Source organism: Ochotona princeps, chromosome 3, assembly GCF_030435755.1.
Source record: "Ochotona princeps isolate mOchPri1 chromosome 3, mOchPri1.hap1, whole genome shotgun sequence".
NCBI classification, from domain to species: Eukaryota; Metazoa; Chordata; class Mammalia; order Lagomorpha; family Ochotonidae; genus Ochotona; species Ochotona princeps.
The window spans coordinates 106,872,531-106,893,767 of record NC_080834.1 but is presented as its reverse complement, the minus strand read 5'-3'; the positions used below and the strand labels follow the sequence as shown (position 1 = coordinate 106,893,767).

General features: G+C 43.5%; 1 protein-coding gene across 2 annotated transcripts; it reads left to right on the top strand.

The window, feature by feature from the left end:
- The first annotated feature begins 18 nt into the window (after positions 1 to 18).
- NDUFB5 (NADH:ubiquinone oxidoreductase subunit B5) lies at positions 19 to 19,533 on the top strand. 2 transcript variants are annotated; one of them, XM_004591274.3, is made up of 6 exons: positions 27 to 240; positions 9,412 to 9,500; positions 11,825 to 11,891; positions 13,305 to 13,366; positions 15,145 to 15,251; positions 19,347 to 19,533. In XM_004591274.3, exons 1-6 carry the CDS (start codon positions 117 to 119, stop codon positions 19,465 to 19,467), a joined length of 570 nt encoding a protein of 189 aa, XP_004591331.2. In that variant the 5' UTR covers positions 27 to 116; the 3' UTR covers positions 19,468 to 19,533. The 2 variants fall into 2 exon arrangements, with proteins under 2 accessions (XP_012784168.2, XP_004591331.2); XM_012928714.3 differs by lacking the exon at positions 15,145 to 15,251 and having other exon boundaries at positions 19 to 240.
- The last annotated feature ends 1,704 nt before the right edge of the window (positions 19,534 to 21,237 follow it).

Sequence of the window (21,237 nt, the reverse complement as noted above, 5' to 3'; positions counted from 1 at the left end):
GGAATAGACGCTTGCCCTCACTCAATATGGCCATCTTGCACTTTTGCCCTTCCGGGTAGACTGGTTCCCTCGGCTCCCGTTAGTCTCCCGGCTTCCTTCTTCTGCCCGTCGTAACCATGGCGGCGATGAGTTTGTTGCAGCGGGCTTCGGTCACCGCGGTCGCAGCTCTGTGTGGTCGCCGCGTTGGCCCTCAACTCGGATGCGGAGGCTTCCTCACTCGAGGCTTGCCAAAGGCTGTCGGTGGGTGCTGAGCTTGGGAGAAAGGGGGCGCAGGGCGTTGCGGGGCGCGGGCGGACTCTTCCCGGGTGACCTTGGTGGGATCCGGGACACCAGGGAATAGTTGTGGACTTGTGAGGAGCGAGGGAACACGCACTCTGTGAGACGCTCCTGATTTCGCTTAAACTGCAAGGCAGCATGTTGTCACACACGCTGCCATTGAGCCTTCCAGCCGGTGCGGACGGAGAAAGGCACAGAGGTGAGACCCGGGACAGTGTCTAGTCCACGCCCGGGAGCGATGTGGCCCTGAGGACAAGCTGCCAGCCACCACGGACAGCAGACAAACGGTGCCCGTAGAGGCCGTGGTGGCTTCAGGGGTCCTGGTTCTTCTTCCAGGGTTCCACGAAACTTAATATTCTTTCTTTTTCTATTTCTTCTTCTGCTACTACTACTGCTACTACTAAAGCTTCTAATATTACTGAATACATGATGATTTCAGCGTGGATGATGTTTGTTTTATGTCAAGGCAATCACAGAATGTTATTTTTCGTAACCATAGGAAGGGGTGCAAGATGGAGCAAGTGCTGAGGGAAGCCATGCTGTAGACTCTACGAGGACTGAACTGACCCCTTTTAGGGACCTTGGGTTGCATTCTAGGGATGTGAAGTCTCATATTAATAAAAAGCAAAAACTTAGTATTCAGTCCATCTTAACCTTTTGCCATGAACCGAAAAAAATCTCTAACTTCAAAATATTGTCCTATTTGACCTCTCTTTTTTCCTTTAGTTTAATCTGGTGCCATTTCACACATCGAGGCAATCAGTGCACATGGACATTTGTTGAAAACACGATGGTCTTCAGATTTCTGGCAGGAACTTGAACTTACACCGAAGTTCAGTGATCTTTGATTTATATCCCCTTCAGAGCCGTTTCTTTTCTTTTCTTTTCTTTCTTTTTTTTTTTTTTTTAAAGATTTTATTATTATTGGAAAGCCGGATATACAGAGAGGAGGAGGAGAGACAGAGAGGAAGATCTTCCATCCGATGTTTCACTCCCCAAGTGAGCCGCAACGGGCCGGTGCGCGCCGAACTGATACCGGGAACCAGGAGCCTCTTCCGGGTCTCCCACGCAGGTGCAGGGTCCCAAAGCTTTGGGCCATCCTCAACTGCTTTCCCAGGCCACAAGCAGGGAGCTGGATGGGAAGTGGAGCTTCTGGGATTAGAACTGGCGCCCATATGGGATCCCGGGGCGTTCAAGGCGAGGACTTTAGCTGCTAGGCCACGCCGCCGGGCCCCAGAGCCGTTTCTGATAACAATTATCTCCAAATGTTCAAATACAAAAACTTAGGGTGTTCTCTCATGTAGTATTTAAGAGAGTTGAACTAAAAATAAACCGAGGGAAAATTTTACCCCCAGTTCTTCTTTCTGCATCGTTCCCCCTCCTGGGAGTTCTGGAAGGAGACTGAGCACTTTGCAGTGGGAACAGAACGGTTCCTAGGAACTGTGCCTATGGTATAGTGGTACATCTCAACAAGCAGTAGGGGTTCCGGTGTAGTAGCCTGGTCGCTAAAGTCCTTGCCTTGCATGTGCCGGGATCCCACATGGGTGCTGGTTTGTGTCCCAGCCGCCACGCTCCACTTACCCACCAGCTCCCTGCTTGTGGCCTGGGAAAGCAGTAGAGGATGACTCAAGGCCTTGGGCCCCTTCACCTATATGGGAGACCGAGAAGCAGCTCCTGGGTCCTGGCTTTGGATTGGTTCAGCTCCAACCATTGCAACCACTTGGGAAGTGAATCAACAGATGGAAGATCTTTCTGCGTCTCCTTTTCTTTGTAAGTCTGCCTTTCCAATAAAAATAAAATAAATCTTTATTTAAGAAAACCTAACAAAAAGTAGCTGCTGTCTGTTGGTTTACTCCCCAAATGCCTTCAGTAACCAGAACTGTGCCAGAATGAAGCCAGAAGCCAGGAATCCAGTCTGTCATGTAGCTGGCTGACTTGAAGCCAGCACCTTCAGCCTCCAGGGAAGTGTTAGCATGAAGTGGGAATAGAAGTGGATCCCGGACTCCATCCTTAGCACTTCCATATGAGCTATTGGTATCCAAGGGGGCATCTTTGCTGTTGTTAAGATTTATTTATTTTTACTTGAAAGGCTGAGTTACATAGAGAGAGATCTTGTATCCACTGCTTTACTCGCAAATGACCACTACAGCCGGAGCTGAACCGATCTAAAGCCAGGAAACAGAGTCCCAAGGCACTGGGCCATCCTCCGCTGCTTTCTTAGGCCACAAGTATGGAGCTAGATGGGAAGTGGGGCAGCTTATGGGATGCTGGTACTGCAGGTGGAAGCTTAGCTTGCTCTGCTGTGGCGCCAGCCCCTCTTACGAGGGCACATTTTTACCAATGTATTAACTGCTGGGCCGAACACCTTGTCCCATATCTTTGAAACATAATTTTAATGTATGTTGCAAAGTAGTTATAAAGACTATAAATGGGAAAAAAATGTACAGCATCTGGCTCTGGCTTTTTAAAAGAATTTGCAGCACATTAGACATAGCATGAGATTTACTATTGTAACTTTTTGAATGTACTAATCAGTGGCATCACTGTGATCCACCGGTGTAACTCTTTTCAGTTTACGGAAAAACAGCCGACCACAAACTCCATTCGTTGCTCAGGCCTTTCCACCACCATTCTGTCATCTGTCTATGACACTGCCTATTCTAAATGCCTCTGAGGTGTAATCAGACAGTGCTTGTCTTTTAATAGCTGGCTGATCTTTCTCAGCATCAACAAGTTTCATTTGTGAGGCGTATGTGAGAAATTCCTTCCTTTTTAAGGCTGGAGAATATAGTCATTATATGTATATAGTCATTATATGTATATAGTCATCTCTTGGTGTCCTCGGAGAATGAGCTCTGGGAGCTCCTGTAGGTATCCGTGGGTGCTCAAGTCGATGTTGTGAGAAGGCACAGCAGGAAGTGGGCGTTTGCTACAGCAGTAAAGGTGCTGCGTGGCTGAGCTGCCGCCTGTCCCCCAGTGCATGTTCAGGTGCCCACTCTGCTCCAGGAGGCAGCATATTGTGGCTCAACCTGCCACCCACAGGAGAGACCCAGCATAAGTTCCAGGCTCGGCCAGGCCCAGCCCTCACTGTTATGAGCACCTTCAGAGTGAACTAGGGAAGATCTGGCTCCCTTTCTGTCTTTGAAATAACTAATTTAAAACTTAAAATACAAACAAACAAAAAAAAGCGAAAGCATAGTACTTTCTTTCATCTTTGCATATAACCCGTGAGCTCCCTCCTGGATGCTTCAAATCATCTCTTGGTTTTTTTTTTTTTTTTGTAATAGCAAATATCAATGCAAATAGTGTATTAATTGTGACAATCTTTTGTTAGAGGATAGTGAGGAGGGAAAAAAGTCTGTGCGCATTCAGAATGGCCTTAACTCTCGAAGGCCTCACGGCATCCGCCTGTCAACAGCCATGTGGCTTTTTCATTTCTGAGGAAGCAGTGTATGTGCATGCGAAGGGCAAGCCTACCGCACTTTGTTCATCCCTTCGTCTCACTGTGGACATTTGTGTCGCTGCCATGTTTCAGCTGCTGTGAGTGATGCAGGTGTAAAAGGCCTGTGCAGACCCCATGGGGAGACCCCACTGGCTTGAACCAACCTCCTTGAAGTAGTGTGTTCATCTTCCCAGTCTGTGTGTTACCTTTTTAACCCTGTTTATGGGATCTTTTTTTCTTCTTTTCATTTTTAGTTGAAAGGTAGATGGAGATCTTCCCTCTGTTTCTCTCCCCACATGCCTGCATCAGCCAGGGTCAGGCCAGAATCCTGAACTCGGCGTGCAGCTAGGAGACCTGGGAGGCAAGGAGCTGCTCTTCTTTCCTTAGCTATAAGAAGCAATGATTACAGGCTGTACACCCAGGGAAGGTATTTGGTGCATTGATTAGGTTGGTGCTAGGAATGGCTGTAATCCCATATCCAAATCCCTCAATTTGAGTCCTAGCTCTGCTCCCAATGCCAGTTTTCTGCTGATAGTTATCCTGGAGGCAGGTGATGGCTGAGGTGGTTGGATTTCTGAATTGAGTTCCCAGCTCCCTGCTTTTGAGTTATAGACATTTAGGGAGCAAAATAGTGATGGGTTCTGTGTCTCTTTCTGCTTCTTAAAAAGATAAAGTTGAGGGCCCGGTGTGGTAGCCTGGCAGCTAAAGTCCTTACCTTGAATGGGCTGGGATCCCATAAGGGCGCCAGTTCTAATCCTGGCAGCCCCGCTTCCCATCCAGCTCCCTGCTTGTGGCCTGGGAAAGCAGTTGAGGACGGCCCAAAGGCTTGGGACCCTGCATCTGTGTGGGAGACCCAGAAGACTCCTGGCTCCTGGCTTTGGATCGGCGCAGCACTGGCCATTGTGGTCACTTGGGGAGTGAATCATCGGATGGAAGATCTTCCTGTCTATCTGTCCTCTGTCTGCATATCTGATTTTGCAATAAAAATAAATAAATCTTTTTTTTTTATAATCTATTTTATTGTGTTGTTGTTGACAATCTTTTCATAGTTAATTACAGTTAAAGAAAGAAAAAGAAAAAAAAAGGTTCAGGGGGATAGGGAAGTGGGCAATACTATTATGTCCATATTGTTTCCATCTTGTATCTGAGGTAAAGGAGGATATTGAGGGAGAAGCCCCACCCGGTTTCCCGCCCACCCCGAGTCCCGGATGTGGGGCATGCTCTGAGATATGTGCTCGAGTGGTGTTAATAGTTCTCCAGTTATGAATCGCTGCCAGTTTCGCTCGATGAGGTCGTCCACTGATTGATATGGTCCATCATAAAGTCTCCGTTTGCCCCATTTTTCGCTGCTAACATATAGCTGAGATGAATGATTGATCTGCTCTGTCTTCTGTCTTTTCTTGATTAGAGTTCTGAGTCCAGCAGTTCGATTGGGGAGATCTCCAAAGAAACTTTGAGGTATTCCCAGACTAGTTTCTTGTATGTTCTAGCAAGCACAGGGCCCGGCACAGTCCATCACCCCGATCAGCCGGTGGTTTCAATTGCTGGGTTGGTTCTGTTTTCTGTCCCGAGTTGCATTTTAACTAGGTTACGGCGATAGTTTTAACAAATAAAATGGGAAGGGAAGTAAAGAAAGAGTTCTCCAATAAGTCTTCGTACAAGGCTCTTGATTGCCGGAGTCCAGCTCCAGCCGAGGTTCGGAACTCGGGAAGGGTGCGTGGATGAGGCGTGAAGAGAGAAAGAAGGAGACGGACCACCAGATTCCTTGATCGTAGTGGACAAAGCGAGAAAGCTGTCCGCTTTATTTATACAGAGGCAGTACAAAGTTTTTTCTTAGGGGCATATTAACACAGCTTCAGGGGGGCACAATTTACAACTTCCTGAGGAAGGATTGAGGAAGGATTCCACATTCCTTGCTTATCTTGGCTTGCCAGTCTTCATCTGCTCTCCTCAGGTCTGGGCTATAACCTAGGCGCCATCTGTGTCAACCAGACCCCTATCTTGTATGAGTTAAAAGGACTGGGGCCTTGTTCTATGGGGATCAGGAATATTGACATTAGTTGGCCATAGGTCTGTAAGCTCACAGTTTGTTAACCAAACAAGTAAAGCAAGGGTAAAAACGGCGGAAAGAATTGTAGTTAGCAATGAGCTAAGTTACTCTATTTAAGTTTCAACTCTACAATGGATGAGCGAGTGTTTCCAAAGACAATTCTACAAATTGTTTCAGTATTAGGCAAGGCATTATCCATTCCAACGCTGCAACCAAGAGTTTCTCAGTAGACAACACATCTTATGCAGTAATACACTCCTAATACAATTCTTATTCAACTTATCTATCACTAAATGGGAGAAATACATCAAGAGAGAAAAAACATGAAGATCTAAGACAAAAAGTTATAAACATTACATTCCTCTACAACTGCAGGCTCTACAACTTCATAAGTGATCAAACAATAATCAAAAATATCTCTTTATGATGTTAGTGAAATCACCCTGTATTTCCTCTAGCTAAAATTTTATGAAAACAACTAAAACAGCTACATTTTCTATATTCTAAAGAATTGCAAGGACAGGCTAACCTTTAAGACCACAATAACTATATTTTTTGCCTTAGCAGGATAGGCTTCATGGTTACAGTAGCTATATCCTTCGTCATAGCAGTATGGCCTTTTAGGGTCACTATATTCTTTGTCATAGCAGAATGACCTTTAGGGTCACAGTAACAGGATAACTTTAGAGTTCCTCTTATCAAGCCATTCCCCGGAAAGCATGATAAATATCTGGGCCAGATTTTATGGCAATGGGTAAACAGCACAGAGTTAATTATACTCCTGTGTGTAGTTAAAGGCCCACTCACCAGGACATCCTCAGTAACATTAACTCTTAAGCTCATGTTGGTTGTAAAAGCCATCTCACAGGGGCAGACAATGCCTCAATAGATTACATAGTGGGGTGGTTGAGAGTCCATGCAAGGGGGAGTGAAAACTGCGTCAAGATGGTCAGAGATGAATCCACTTAGCCCTGCTAAGCAGCTGGTAGCTCCCCGGGCCCTGCCAGTCAGGGAGCTGCTCTCTTCACACCCTCGCGCTATACACACCTACTGCATGGCCTGCATCACTTGATAGGTTGGTTTTGAGAAGGAAGGCTCAAAACACAAGGTTGAGACCAAGTTAGAGGGGTGGGTTGTTGTATGACCATGAAGCCACAATATCTGCATTTTATTTCATCGGGAAAGGCGCTCTTTGTAACAGAGGAGTGACTTCTCGGTGTGGTGCTTACAAGCTTTGTTGAATACTGGATGACTTCCTGGACTGTCGATGGGTTAGACTTGTAGAGAAGGCACGGAAAGGTTTGGATCTTAGAACAGAGAGGCCTTGACAAAATGATGATTGAGAGAGGTGGGTGCAAGGTTGATGATTGTTTAGCTTGGATGATTGGACGATGGTGTCTACTTGGGCATGAAAGGAAAGAAATGATCAGTTCTCGATTTTTAATCTTTGAAGCACAGAAAGATTTTATGTTAGATTTTCAATCGTTACAAAATCCACCATTTTTAAAGACTAAGTGACTTTCTTGAGGCTATTTGCATTTTTTTAAAATAAGATTTATTTATTTCTTTTGAAAAGGCAGATTACAGAGAGAAGGAGAGAGAAAGATCTTCCATCCATTGGCTCACTCCTCACCTGGCCTTGATGGCTGTAGCTGAGCTGATCCAAAGCCAGGAGCCAGGAGCTTCTTCTGGGTCTCCCATGTGGGTGCAGGGTCCCAAGTCTTTGGGCCTTCCTCCAGTGTTTTCCCAGGCCACAAGCAGGGAGCTGTGCCCATATGGAATCCCAGCACTTGGAAGGCAAGGATTTGACCATTGAGCCATCACGCCTGGCATGTAAATCTTTGTTTAATAATTGATTAGTTACATCTAAAGACAGCAGACAGTTCACATTTCTGTGTTAATTAACATTGCTAGAATGCAGCTGCACCAACCATTCTTCCATAATTCTTTGTGTTACATTTTCCTTGAGTAAATAGTGTTGTTTGAAAGGCACAGGGACAGAGAGAGAGAGAGAGAGAGAGAGAGAGAGAGAGAGAGAGAGAGAGAGACTCACAGAGAAAGATAGATCTTCCATCTTCTGGTTTACTCTCCAAAGTCCAGGATTGGGCCATGTGGAGTGGGGGACTGCATGGGGGTAGCAGGGCGCAAGCACAGGCCTGTTTCCTTGTTGTTGGTAGTCCTGGGTGCTTGAGTTGGGACGAGTTCCTGGTTGTCCCTCTAAGAGTATGCTCTGGAGTAGACGTGATTCCGTAGATGTGAGGAGAGCATTGGAGGGGAGAGGATTGTTCCTGCTTTGATCCTGTACCTCTGGTACATCAAATTAAGACTTAAATGGCTTTTGGCTTTTTTTTTTAACAGCTAAATTTTTGGCAGGTCCAGGCTGCCACCTGATTTCCACCTGCTTTCTTATAGTTGATTCTTTTGCATCCAGTCTTTTGTAAATGTGTGTGAAAGCCTTGGGGGATCCCATGTTATCAGTTTTAACCTGAATTCATTACAAGCTGCTGCACCAGGGGGTAGCAAAATTCAGAAGATGGTTTCTGCCTCCAGGACTTTCACGGTTAACCAAAGTGACGCTAGTGGAAGCAGATGTAGTCCTTGGAATGTGTGGCAGCTCAGGAGTTGGGGAACCTTATCTGTCTGGGAAGAATGTCAGCTCTTTGGAGGGTGAGATGCTGCTGGACCAGGAAGGCAGTAAGCATGAACAGAGGCTTCATGTCCTCAGGATGGGAAATTAAAGTTGTTCATTCTGCACTGATGTACGTGCAGAATTTTCCTTCAGTGCAAATGGAAACAGCATAATCCCGGGTCTCACTGACAGACAGCCTTGCCTGCTCCTGGTGGAAAGAGCCTGGAGTGCCAGTACTGTGTTTCCCAGACCCTGCAGAAGAGAGATGAGTGGAGGAAGAGGGGCCAGGAATGAAATTTGTCTTTGATCTACAGCAAGGCTTGGTTATATTCCATCAGTGTGGGGAGCGGACTTAGAGGGAATAGATGGAAGCAGGAATTATTTACCAAAAAAAGATGTTATCAAGGTTTTTAGAGTGTGTTTTTCTGTAAGAAGCTTGAATTTCCTGTTGGATATATGTTGAATAAATGCTGCTGATCCTTCCTGTCTGTTTTGCAGTAAGTCTTGCCTCACCATGTAAAATGACATAGTTTGTTAAACAGCATACAAATTTTAAAAAGTATTTTTCAAATCTTCTGTTAAGCATTTTTGCGTGTATATATTCTTTTTTTTTTAAGATTTATTTATTTTATTACAAAGTCAGATATACAGAGAGGAGGAGAAACAGAGAGGAAGATCTTCCATCCGATGATTCACTCCCCAAGTGAGCGCAACGGCTGGTGCTATGCCGATCCGAAGCCGGGAACCAGGAACCTCTTCCGGGTCTCCCACGCGGGTGCAGGGTCCCAAGGCATTGGCTGTCCTCGTCTGCTTTCCCAGGCCACAAGCAGGGAGCTGGATAGGAAGTGGAGCTGCCGGGATTAGAACCGGCACCCATATGGGATCCCGGGGCGTTCACGGTGAGGACTTTAGCTGCTAGGCCATGCCGCCGGGCCCGCATGTATATATTCTTAGTAATTTGCTTTTATCTAGAAATATAGCAGTATGCTTGTATGAACCTTGTACTATTTCCAGCTCCTGTTCGGCACAGTGGAGACCATGGGAAAAGACTATTCATCATCAGACCTTCGAGATTCTATGACCAGCGTTTCCTGAAGTTACTGGTGAGTTCAGTTTTATCTGTATCTTTCCCCAGAAGATACTGAGACTATACAGTACGGTGTGTTCCTGGTCTTTTAAATTAGTGAACCTTATTCCTTCTTCAGAAAGGGGATCTATCCCAGTCAGATGTAAAACTTGAGCCATTCTTTTCTTGTCAGAATTATAGTTTTAAAATACAGTGTGTTCCTTCCATTGAGTCAAAAAAAAAAAAAAACGAACTGAAAATTGATTAATGTGGGATAATTATTTATATTAGTAAAATATTCTTGAAATCACCAAAAAAAATTAGTGAAATGTTTCTGGAAATGAGCTTTCCTACTTTGGGATATGATTTTTTAAAATCCATGTGTTGTTTGGGAACATTGATTTCTAAGAATAATACAACCCTATCGTGTGATTCTAATGTAGCAAGAATAAACTGAAACAGCTTTTTTAGGCTGCTGAGTATATTTGTATAGCCTTGTAACTCTCGTGTCACTTTGCAGACCCAGTGGACAGAAGGGTCTCTGGACTCTGTCTTTGTCTCTGACTTTAGACAGGAGTAACCAACCAGTTTGTTTTTTGATGATGTTGACATAGTTGATGAGAGTGGAAAGGGCCTAGGATTAAGGGAAAGTAAATGAGAGCATTGTTTCCAAATTTCAATTTTCTTCGTCCTGTATCCGTGGGAATGGGGTGAGAGGAGAAGCCGCACCCAGCCTGCCAGTTGTCTCAGTACTCAGTGATGGGGAATGGTCACCTGATGTCACTCCAGTTTCCCCGATGTGGAGGGTTCTACTCAGGTGGATAGTTCTGAAATGCTGTTGATCTCGCTGATCCAAGAGTGAGGAAATCCTTCCAAGGTCCAATGGCTGATATAATCCACCTTAGAGTCTCCATTTGACCAGATATTTGCTGTCAATGCTTGGCCGGGAGAGTTGACCAATTTGTTCTTTCTTGCTCTGCTATGGTACCAAGGAACCAGATGTCCTTTGCAGGTTCCAATGGACTGCCATATCCTCCTTGTGCATCTGGATATGCCATCCATTGCTCCGTCTAAGCTACTGAGTAGGACCAGTTCTGACACATGCACTCCATGGTCAGACCACAAATCTTGTGATTCTCCCCATGGTTGGAGTTCTTAGTCCAGCAGTTCAGCTTGGGGGGAATCCCCAAAGAAACCTTGTCTGAAGTGATCCCAGATCTGACTTGTGTGTGCTTGCTAGTTTGGCGTCTGGCTGTGTTGGTCATCCATGTCAGCCTATGCACACACTGGTAGTTGCAGTAGCTGGGTCAGTTCTGTCTCCAGCCCCATCTCTTATGTAAACCGAGGGATGCTGCAGCCTAGCTAAACCCTGCCCACCACACACTCAGCCTCAAGTACACAAGCGGGAGCTGCATCCTAGTTGGAGCGACCCCCAGTTATCCCCACTAGGCTCACCCCCAACCCTTGTGCCTGTGCTTGCCAGTACGTGCAGCAAACTGGTCCAGTCTTTCCCACATCCTATTCAGGTCTCATACATGTCAGTGGGTGTTGAAGCCTAGCTCAACCCAACCAACCCAACTCATGTCAGTGGGTTCCATTGCCTGTATAGCCAGGTCTGCCCCCTGCCCTGGTTCTCATGCTCATCAGTGGTAGTTGCAGCCCATTGGGTGCTTATAGTTTCTCTACTAGGCTCACTCCCAGTCCTGGATCTTGCATTTTCCAGGTGCTTCTACAGTCTAGCTTTACAGGATTTGCCCCAGTCCTACCACCTGCCAGCTGATGCTGTAGCTAAGCCTGACTAGCCTGCATTTACTCTGGCTCATGCATGCACCAATACAGTGGGTCAGCCCAGCCTGGCTCTCTCCCTAATCCAATTCACTTGCAGACCAACAGGTACTGTAACTCTGACCAGCCTGGTCTGCTCCTACTCCTAGGTCTCCTGCTCAGCAGTGGAACAGTGAGTCAGCAGCAGAGCCCTCCGCATCTACTCTACTGGGCTCACATACCCTCTCTCTTCCATGTTTCACATGTACTGGTAGGTGCTGTGGCCCAGTCTGGCATGGCCCACTTCACCTCAGGATTTGCTGGCGGGTGCTGTAGCTTGGCCTGGCCTGGTCTTCCCCTGGTTCCAGCTCATGCTGATGGGTGCTGAGGCTTCAATACCTTAGTGAGGAGTAACTAATCTTTGTGAACACAGAAATCTAAAACAAAAGAAAAATCATGGAAGTTGGTGATTTGATACTTTATCTCTGACTTGGCAAGTTTATTTTAGAAGTATAAGGATATTACATGATGAGGATGCTATGAAAGTGGAGACAGGAAATAGTCACTAAAAAAACTTTTTTTTTTTTATCTTGCCAGAAATTTTACATTTTATTGACTGGGATTCCGGTAGTAATTGGCATCACCCTGGTGAATATATTCATTGGTAAGTCCCCTTCCCTACACTACCCCTGCACCATCAAATTGAATATTTTAAAATATATTTACATGAATTTTTAAATTATGGATATTGTACTGAAAATTATTTTAAAAAATAAGCATATACTTGAAAAATTATTTTAAAGATAACAAACCTTAATCTAAAATAGTGTACACTTTTTTTTAATAACTTTTCTTTTTTTCTTGAAAAATTCTTTAATGTCACCAAAGCTTATTTCCCAAAATCAGCTTTGAGAGTCCTGAATAAGGGAAGTAGAGAGCGACAGGAGGCAGGCTTTGTTTGTTTGTTTTCTTTAAGTCTATCCTGGAACATGAGAAACTGTATCTTTTAAAAAGAAGGAATTAGGGACTGGTGTGGGCAGGCTAATCCTCGGCCTATAGTGCCCGCAAGATGTATGGGCCCGGCGGCGTGGCCTAGCAGCTAAAGTCCTTGCCTTGAAAGCCCTGGGATCCCATATGGGTGCCGGTTCTAATCCCGGCAGCTCCACTTCCCATCCAGCTCCCTGCTTGTGGCCTGGGAAAGCAGTTGAGGACAGCCCAATGCTTTGAACCCTGCACCTGCGTGGGAGACCCGGAAGAGGTTCCTGGTTCCCGGCATCGGATCAGCTTAGCATCAGCCGTTGCGGCTCACTTGGGGAGTGAATCATCGGACGGAGGATCTTCCTCTCTGTTTCTCCTCCTCTCTGTATATCTGACTTTGTAATAAAATAAATAAATCTTTAAAAAAAAAAAAGACATATGGGTGCCGGTTATAGTCCCTGCTACTCCACTCTTCATCCAGCTCCCTGCTTATGACCTGAGAAAGCAGTGGAGGATAGCTCAAGTCCTTGGGCTCCTGCACTCACGTGGGAGACCCGGAAAGAAACTCCTGGTTCCTGGCTTTGGATCAGCCCATCTGTGGCTATTGCTGCCATTTTGGGAATAAACCAGCAGATGGAAGACCTTTTTATGTCTCTTTCTCTGTAATATCTGTCTTTCAAATAAAAAGAAGTAAATCTAAAAATTAAAAAGGAATCAAATGTAAATGACAGCATTACATATTCATGGGATATTATTTTTAAACTATTTCTAGCTTCTTAAATCCTGAAATATTTTATCTAGTAGATGCTGGGAAACCCAGTAGGAAGGATATGTCTTTCGTGACTCTTGTGATCTTTTATATCTTATTATATAATAGCAGTATAGTAAGTTCTCATATAATGGTGAACATAAGAACATGTCTGAAATATGCATAATGAATAGATTTCAACCAGATTAAGGGAATTTAAAAATATTCGATCTAGTCTTAAGAAAAAAAGTGCTTTAAAACCACAAGACATTGATTTTTTTTTTTTTGCTTTAATGGCAAAGAGTTAATACTGCTATGCTAAAGTTAAATATCTCTGTTTTCTCATGTCAGGTGAAGCTGAATTAGCAGAAATTCCAGAAGGCTATATCCCAGAGCACTGGGAATACTACAAGGTGTGTATGGGCCACTGCAGATTACTTTGTTAGATGTTTCTCAGTGCACTAGTTAATATCTTAATTCAGCAACTGTGGTAAAATTCCACTCAGCTTGTGATAGCAAGTAGATGATTTTTTTTTTTTTTTTTGCTCTCATATGTAACTTTTGGGTGGTTTTATTCATTTATTTTTGCTTTTTAAAACTTTACAGTTTTTTTTTTTTTTTTATGATTCTGCAGTGTGTTTGGGTTTAATCGAAGCTCAATGCGATTGGGAGGATTTTACCAATGCTAACTCTAGCTGTCATTTATCGGGCTCACAGTGTGCAGCAGGCACTGTGCTGAGTGTTTTGCAAATCTATCCCATGTAAAAGGTGTCATTAGTACTGCCATCTTAGTGATGGGGAAATTGAAGCTTAAAAGTCTTCTATTATTGGTGTGTTTCTTTCCAAGGTGTTTTGCAGTTTATGTAATGCTGTGAATATTCTCATAGAATTTTTATGCAGTGTATTTGGAAAATAAATTTCTAACAGTAGTCCTGCTAATTGACCTGTGCAAGACTTAGAGCCAGTATTTCAACCATGTAGTCTTCCATGGCCTGCACTGTCAGTCATAACACCATAGTCTCACTGCTACCAAATCCAAAAACTGTTAACTTTAAGTCTTTGTAAATATAGTGAGATGGCTTTGGATAGAGCATGTATCTACCATGCTTTAGTTTTCTAAAGGAATTATCATATTTTAGAAAAGGAATTCTAAAGGAATTATCATATTTTAGAAAAGAAATGCTTCCTTACTAAATCTTTAGAACTGTAAAGGGCCAGTGTTGTGTCACAGTATCCGGCTGTGACATTGGAGTGCTGATTTGAGTTCTGGCTGCTCCATTTCTGACCCAGCTTCCTGCTAATGCACCTGGGAAGGTGGTATGTGACAGCCCAAGTGCTGGAGTCGTTATTACCCAAGTAGGCAACTAGGTAGAGTTCTTAGCTCCTGGCTGCAGCCTGACCCATAGCTGGCTCTTGTTTCCAATTGGGGCGAGGGGGTTGTGAACCAGCAGGTAGATTTCTTTCTTCTTTTCAAATAAAATTAATTTGTTTTCTAAAAGAGGAACCACACAGTTGTTTATTGTTGATTGCTGGTAGAAGGAACTCTATTGTGGGATCATTAAAGACTGGATTTGACTCCTGGGCCTGCTACTTCAGACATTCAACATCATGTAAGATGAAAGAGCAGGGGCTTGGGACAGACCTGATTTGAGTTCATATCCTGACACTTGCTACTTAGTGTATGAATTCCTTTGTGCAATTTGCTCATCTCTAAAATGAGGACAAAAATAATACTTATCTAATAATTTAAATTATTTAAAAACTATGTAAAGTAGTTGGCACATAGGAGGTTTCACTGGTTTGTCTGAGATGATCATTTTAACCCATAGTCAACTTAGAGGCCAGTGTTGTGTAGTCGCTGGCATACCGTCTGGATGCTGGTTCTACTTCTGCTCCAGCTTCCTGTTTATGGCCTGAGAAAGTAGCAGAGGATGGCTCAAGTCCTTGGGTCCCTGCACCTGCATGGGGCAACCTGGAAGAAGCTCCTGGCTCCTGACTTTGGATTGGCTCAGCTCCTGTGGTTACAGCCATTTGGATAGTGAACCAGCAAATTATGTCTCTCTCTCCTCCTCCTCTTTTCTCTGTAACTTTGCCTTTCATTAAAACAAACAAACAAAAAAAAACCTAGTCAACTTGAAAAGCAAAGTACAACTCACAAACCGATTAATTTTAAACAAACTTTATCTTGTAGCATCCTATATCAAGATGGATTGCCCGTACTTTCTTTGATGGTCCTGAAAAGAACTATGAACGAACAATGGCCATCCTTCAGATTGAAGCTGAAAAGGCTGAATTAAGGTAGGAAAAGCTGAGGTGTGAGGTAAAGAAGAAGGGCCTTTCTTAGGCTTGCAAACCACAAGAGAAAAATGATTACAACTGTGGGATGCTCCGTGTAAAAGGAAGACGGTGAGAGAGACAGCCAGTTTGGACTGAAGAGTATGAATTTGTCATTAGGTAACAATAATAAATAGTACCTGTCAGATTAAAAGGAATTCTTTTTTAAGTATTCTGTTTTTTATGAGCAAGGCTACGCTTTCCTCACTTATTTTGTGCTATATCAACCTCATCCACTATAATGTTGATTTAATCAGTTCTTGTATATAAGAGTGTTGCTAGAGAAATTTTGTACATAAAAAATTTGACAGTGTTTAAAGATTATATTAATCTTCTGTTGGTTTGTGTCTTTGCAACTTCCTGCTTTTGGTAGTTTACATAATGCTGTGGTGCATATCCTTGTAAAGGAATTTTACATGCTTATGCAATAAATTTGGAAAATAAATTCCCAGTAGTGACACTGATGTATGCTTTTAGGCATGCTCAGTGAATTATGTTGCCAGTTGTGATGTTGACATCCCATATTTGAGTGCTATTTGAGTCCTAGCCTGCTCGGCTTCCAGTGCCGCTGCCTGCTCATGTGCCTGACGGCACAGGTACTGTGATCCCTGTTGTGTGAGACCTGGATGGAGTTCTAGTTCTATACTCCTAGCTTTGGTATGGACAAGTTCTGGCTGTTGGAGCTATTGAGAGCTGAAGGCAACAGATAGGAAGTCTCTCCTCCTCTGTCTCTGTGCTTCTCTCTCCCTCTCTCCATCATTCTGCCTTTCAATTAAACAAGTCAGTAAAGCTTTTAAAAAGTAGAGTATGGTTTTAACTATGGGATAGATATTGCCAAACTCTTCTCCAGAAAGTTACATCAGTTGGTTTTTTTGTTTGTTTGTTTGTTTGATTTTGTTTTGTTTTTCCTGGCAGTAATATTTTAATTTCTGTTTTTCTGGGATTTATCAAACCAAACATTTTATAGATAGAATTGTTGGAAAATGTTTTAATTTCGCATTTGTAAGAGATTCTAAACGGTTGCAAAACAGAACAAACAAGCAAAAACTCCTAACTTCTATCCCTAAGGAAAAGAATATGGAATGGGGAATATTTGCAGTTTTTCAAAAGTATATGTTGGGGCAAGCATTGTGACACAACAGTTAAGCCACCACATGGAATGTGTGTAACCATATGAGATCCCTAGGTCAAACCCCAGCTTTTCTGCTTCCATTCCAACTTCCTGAAATGTGTAAGTGAAAGTGGCAGGTACTGGCCTAAGTACTTTGGCCTCTGCCATCCATGTAGGAGGCCAGCATGAGTGCCAGTCTCCCATCTTGGCTCAGTCCAGCTGTTGTGGATATTTGCAGATGGAAGAGCTCTCTTTCTCTCTGTTACTCTGCCTTTGAAATAAGTAAGTCTTAAAAAAGTGTATGTTATGGGGCAGGTGTTTTACCTAGTGTGTACGATCCCTTCAAGATGCTAGCTTCTCACAGGAATACCGGAGTGTGATCCTTGTCTCCTGCTTCCTGCTCATGCAGACCCTGGGAGGCATCAATGATGACTCAAGTATTAGGGTTCCTGAAACCCACATAGAGGTCTGGCATTTCTAGCTCTCGGCTTTATCCCAGCCCAGCTCCAGAACTGCAGGCATTTGGGGGACTGAAGTAATAAAGAAATATGTAAAACAGGGGTAGGTATTCCCCAGCGTTATGGTGTAGTGGGTAGAGTTGCCACCTGTGACCCTGGCATCTTTGTGGACATTGAAGTCTTGGCTGTTTCACTTCTGATCCAGCTTCCTGCTAATGGCCTGGGAAAAGCAGCAGAAGGTGGCCAAAGTAGTTGATCCGCTGCTATCCACATAGGGGAGACCTAGATGAAGCTCTTGCCTCCTGGTTTGGATCTGGCCCAGGCCTGCCAATCGCAGCCTTCGGGGGTGTGAACCAGCAGATGGATGATCTACTTCCATCTCTTCCTCTGAGAGAGCTTCAAACCACTGGTTCACTCCCCAAATGGCTGCAACAGCTAGAACTGGGCTGGTCCAAAATCAGAAGCCCAGAGCGTCTTGCAGGTCTCCCTCATGGTTGTAGGGGCCCAAACATTTGGGCCATCTTCTGCTGCTCCCCCAGGCACATTAGTACGGAACTGGGTGAGAAGTGGAGCAGCTGCGACTAGAATTGGTGCCCAAATTAGATGTATGAGATCAGCATTTCGGCTGGCCACTTTACCCACTGTAACACAGTGTCAACCCCTTAAATAAATATATGTGTGTATGTATATATGTGTGTTCATACACATATTTACAAGTAATTGTTTATTTAATGAAATGAGAGGGTGCCTAATGTGCCATTTTAAGCCTTTTTTTTTAGAAATTTAACAATATACTACATTTTCCACTACATTCCAGCATATAGGTTTTCTTTTCTTTATTTTGCTTTAGGACTTATTTGAAGACAAAGTAACAGAAAGGGAGAGGCCAAGAGAGAAATCTTCTATATGTTGATTCCCTCCTAAGCCCAGCTAAAACTGGGAGCCCAGAAATTTCATCTGAATCTCCAAAACACTTGGGTCATCTTCCACTGCTTTCCAGGGCACATTAGTAGGGAGCGGGATTAGAAGCACAGTAGCCAGGACTTAAACCAGTGGTCTGTTATGGATTGCTCACATTGCAAGCAGTGATTGGCTTGTGGTGCTATGATATTGGCCCCTTATTCTTTCTAGCAGGTGCGTGATAATAGTCTATTTTTTCACCAGTAGGGTTCTACTGATAAATATTTTATTTACTTGCATTTTTATAATTAAATTTGAAAGAGTAGAAAATAAATGATGATAATTTACTCCATTAAAAAATGATAGGTAGGAACCAGCATTGGGATACAGAGAATTGAGCTTTGGTTTGCAATACCAACATCTCTTCTTGGAGAGCCACTTCAAGTCCCAGCTACTGTGCTTCTGATCTGCTCCCTGGTAATATGCCTGGGAGGGAGCAGAAGATAGCCTAAGTATTTGGGTCCCTGCCACCCAGCTGGGACACCCACATAGAGTTCCTCGCTCCTGGTGTTGGCCTGGTCCAGCCCTGGCTGGTTTGTCTGGGGAATGAATCAGTGGGTAGATGATGTCTGTCTATCTGTCTGTCTCTCTCTCTGTGTGTCTATGCCTTTCTCTAACTAACTCTAAACAAAAATGTACTTTGTTAGGTACATCATTACAAAAATAGATCATCTCTTCTAGCTAGGGGTAATGAGCTGGTAAGATTAATGAAGTGAATACATTTGCAGTCATGAACAAGTTAATAGGTGTTCCATTAAAGGAAGTAAAAAGTTTGATGGTGAAGGAACTACTTCAAAAATGTGTGGTAGTTTGTGCAAAGTGTGGATGTGGCAGAGGGAAAGCATTTTTATGGCATAGAGATTACTCAGTTTGTGGAGGATTAGAACACCAAGCAGATTTTTGAGTTTGGGAGTGTGCTGCTAAATCATGATTATTTTTCTTATTCTTTACGAATGTTAACTGTTGTTGACTGCGCACAGTGTAACACAGGTGAATAAAATATCATTTCTGCTCTAAGAAGTCTAATGTCCTTAGGTGTTAGGCAGCCAGGAGCTCCTTCCTCTATTTTTCATGCCTTGGCACTTAGCTGAGCATGTTGCTGTTACCATAGGATTCTGTGAGTGACTCTCCCAGTGTCCAAAAGGTAAAGCGCCGTCACAGTTTAGGTGAAGATGGTCTGTCCACACTAAGAGCAGAGACTGTAAGGTGAGAATTGGTTGTCCATGTAAGTGGTGATGTGGCGACGATAAATACTGGATGGCTGATGCCGTAAGCAAGATAATAAGTCAAAACCGAGTCTCGAGTTTGCTTGTCTGCAAATGCAGAATAGATGCTTACATGGAAGACTGTTCCCATGAAAGACCATCGGGGCAGGTGTTTGGCCTATCCCTTTAGATCCTGTGTCAGGGCTGGCATGTGGGAGTATCTGTCTCAGTATTTTTGCTCCTCTAGTTAATTAATTAAAAATTAAGGACTCTTATGGGTGCTCTTGTTAAATCAATCATTATATTGCTATTGCATTTATTATAGATTAAAGGAGCTGGAAGTTCGGAGACTGATGCGTGCGAGAGGCGACGGACCGTGGTATCAGTACGAGACCATTGATAAGGAACTCATTGACCATTCACCAAAAGCAACACCTGACAACTGAGCATCTTTGTCTTCAAAATATATTCCTTTTAATGGAAAATAAATTAATAAATATACGTGTTTCATATTTTTGCTCTGTGATGAATCAAAGAGCATCACTGTTTCTCTTCCATCACTCTGTTTCTCAATGTTGGCTCAGATTGAGGCTTTTGATTTTGGGGTTTCAGCTTCCTCCTTTAAGAAGGTTTAAAATGTAAAACTGAAGAAATGGGAATTTGTGAAGTCCTAAAGTTATAGTAACTTTAGAAAGATGAGTGTTTTCTTGATCTGGTAACTGGAAGTTAAGAGAAGAGAAATAGAATGTTAGGTATCAGAAAATGTGATGGTTTATGGTCATCTCTGTCACAGACATCTGTATTATTCACTGACGCTGGATTTTAAGCTGCACAGGAAGTATTGAACCACCTATGTAAAAAATGATCACTTTAATGAAGTTTTTTAGTGAACAAATGCTTTTTTTTTTTTTTTTTTTTTTTGCCATTCTTCCTTTAAAAACTTATTTGATGGAATATCCAAGGTTTTGAAGAGTCCTTTCACTGTAAATACTGGAGAGCTGGTTGCAAGAGGTAAAGTGATCGGGCTCGGCAGCGTGGCCTAGTGGCTAAGGTCCTCGCCTTGATCCCATATGGCTGCTGGTTCTGATCCCAGCAGCTCCACTTCCTCTCTGTCTCTCCTCCTCTCAGTATATCTGACTTTGTAATGAAAATAAAATAAATAAATCTTAAAAAAAAAAAAAAAGAGGTAAAGTGATCCCCGTAAAGATTATAAAATCTGAATAAAAGCTAATGAATGTTATTTATTCAGCACTTACTGTGTAGTGTGCACTGTGCCAAATAACTATTTTCCAAAATGAACGTATGAGGTACTTTGCATGAAACCTGAGACTCAGATTTTAAGCACATCCTCAGTATTTGTAAGGCAAACATTTTAAACATTTACACTTCAGTTTCCAAAATGGTCTTTGTGTCTTGAAGCATTCATTACTTTTAAATCTGTTCAACAGTAATCAGTTTACCTACTTTTACAGGTTTATTTTTTAAGTGGATTGATTAACCCAGGTCTCTTAAGATTCAGGCCAGTGGGTCTCTAATTACTATGTTCAAAATCAAATAGATGGTCCAGCATGGTCGCCCATTAGCTAAATCCTTGCCTTGCACACACCAGGGTCCCATATGGGTGCCAGTTCATGTCCCAGATGCTCCACTTCCCATCCAGCTCCCTGCTTGTCGCCTGGGAGGGCAGTAGAGGATGGTTCAAAGCCTTGGGACCCTGCACCTGTGTGGGAGACCCAGAAGAAGCTCCTGCCTCCTGGCTCCTGGCTTTGGATCAGCTCAGCTCTGGCCATTGCAGCCACTTGGGGAGTGAGTCAGCGGATGGAAGAACTCTCTCCTTTTCTCTGTAATCTACCTATCCAATAAAAATAAGTAAAATACATTAATGTCAAACTGTAAACTCACACCAGAGCAAAGTTAAAGAAAAAAAGATCAAATAGAAAATGTATTTAATTCTTAAAAGTCTGTTTTGGTAGTCACAGAGACAGACAAATATCCACAGTTTATGAGCCGGGGTCAAGGCCTACTCTGGGAGCTAGGAACTCAGCCCAGCTCTCACACCTGGATGGAAGGAACCCAAGTTCTGAGGCCACCATCTACTGCCTCGTAGGGTGGGCATTAGCAGGAAGCTGGGACGGGGAGCAGAGCCAGGGGTCCAGCCCAGGCACTCCCATATAGAACATGGATGTCCCACTGGCAGGTTAACTGCTAGGTTTAAT

Bases quoted from the DNA above. Each gene is read 5' to 3' on its own strand.
- NDUFB5 (XM_004591274.3), top strand. From the start codon at position 117: ATGGCGGCGATGAGTTTGTTGCAGCGGGCTTCGGTCACCGCGGTCGCA. The intron at 241-9,411 runs GTGGGTGCTGAG...TACTATTTCCAG, and splicing joins AGGCTTGCCAAAGGCTGTCG to CTCCTGTTCGGCACAGTGGA. The intron at 9,501-11,824 runs GTGAGTTCAGTT...TTATCTTGCCAG, and splicing joins AGCGTTTCCTGAAGTTACTG to AAATTTTACATTTTATTGAC.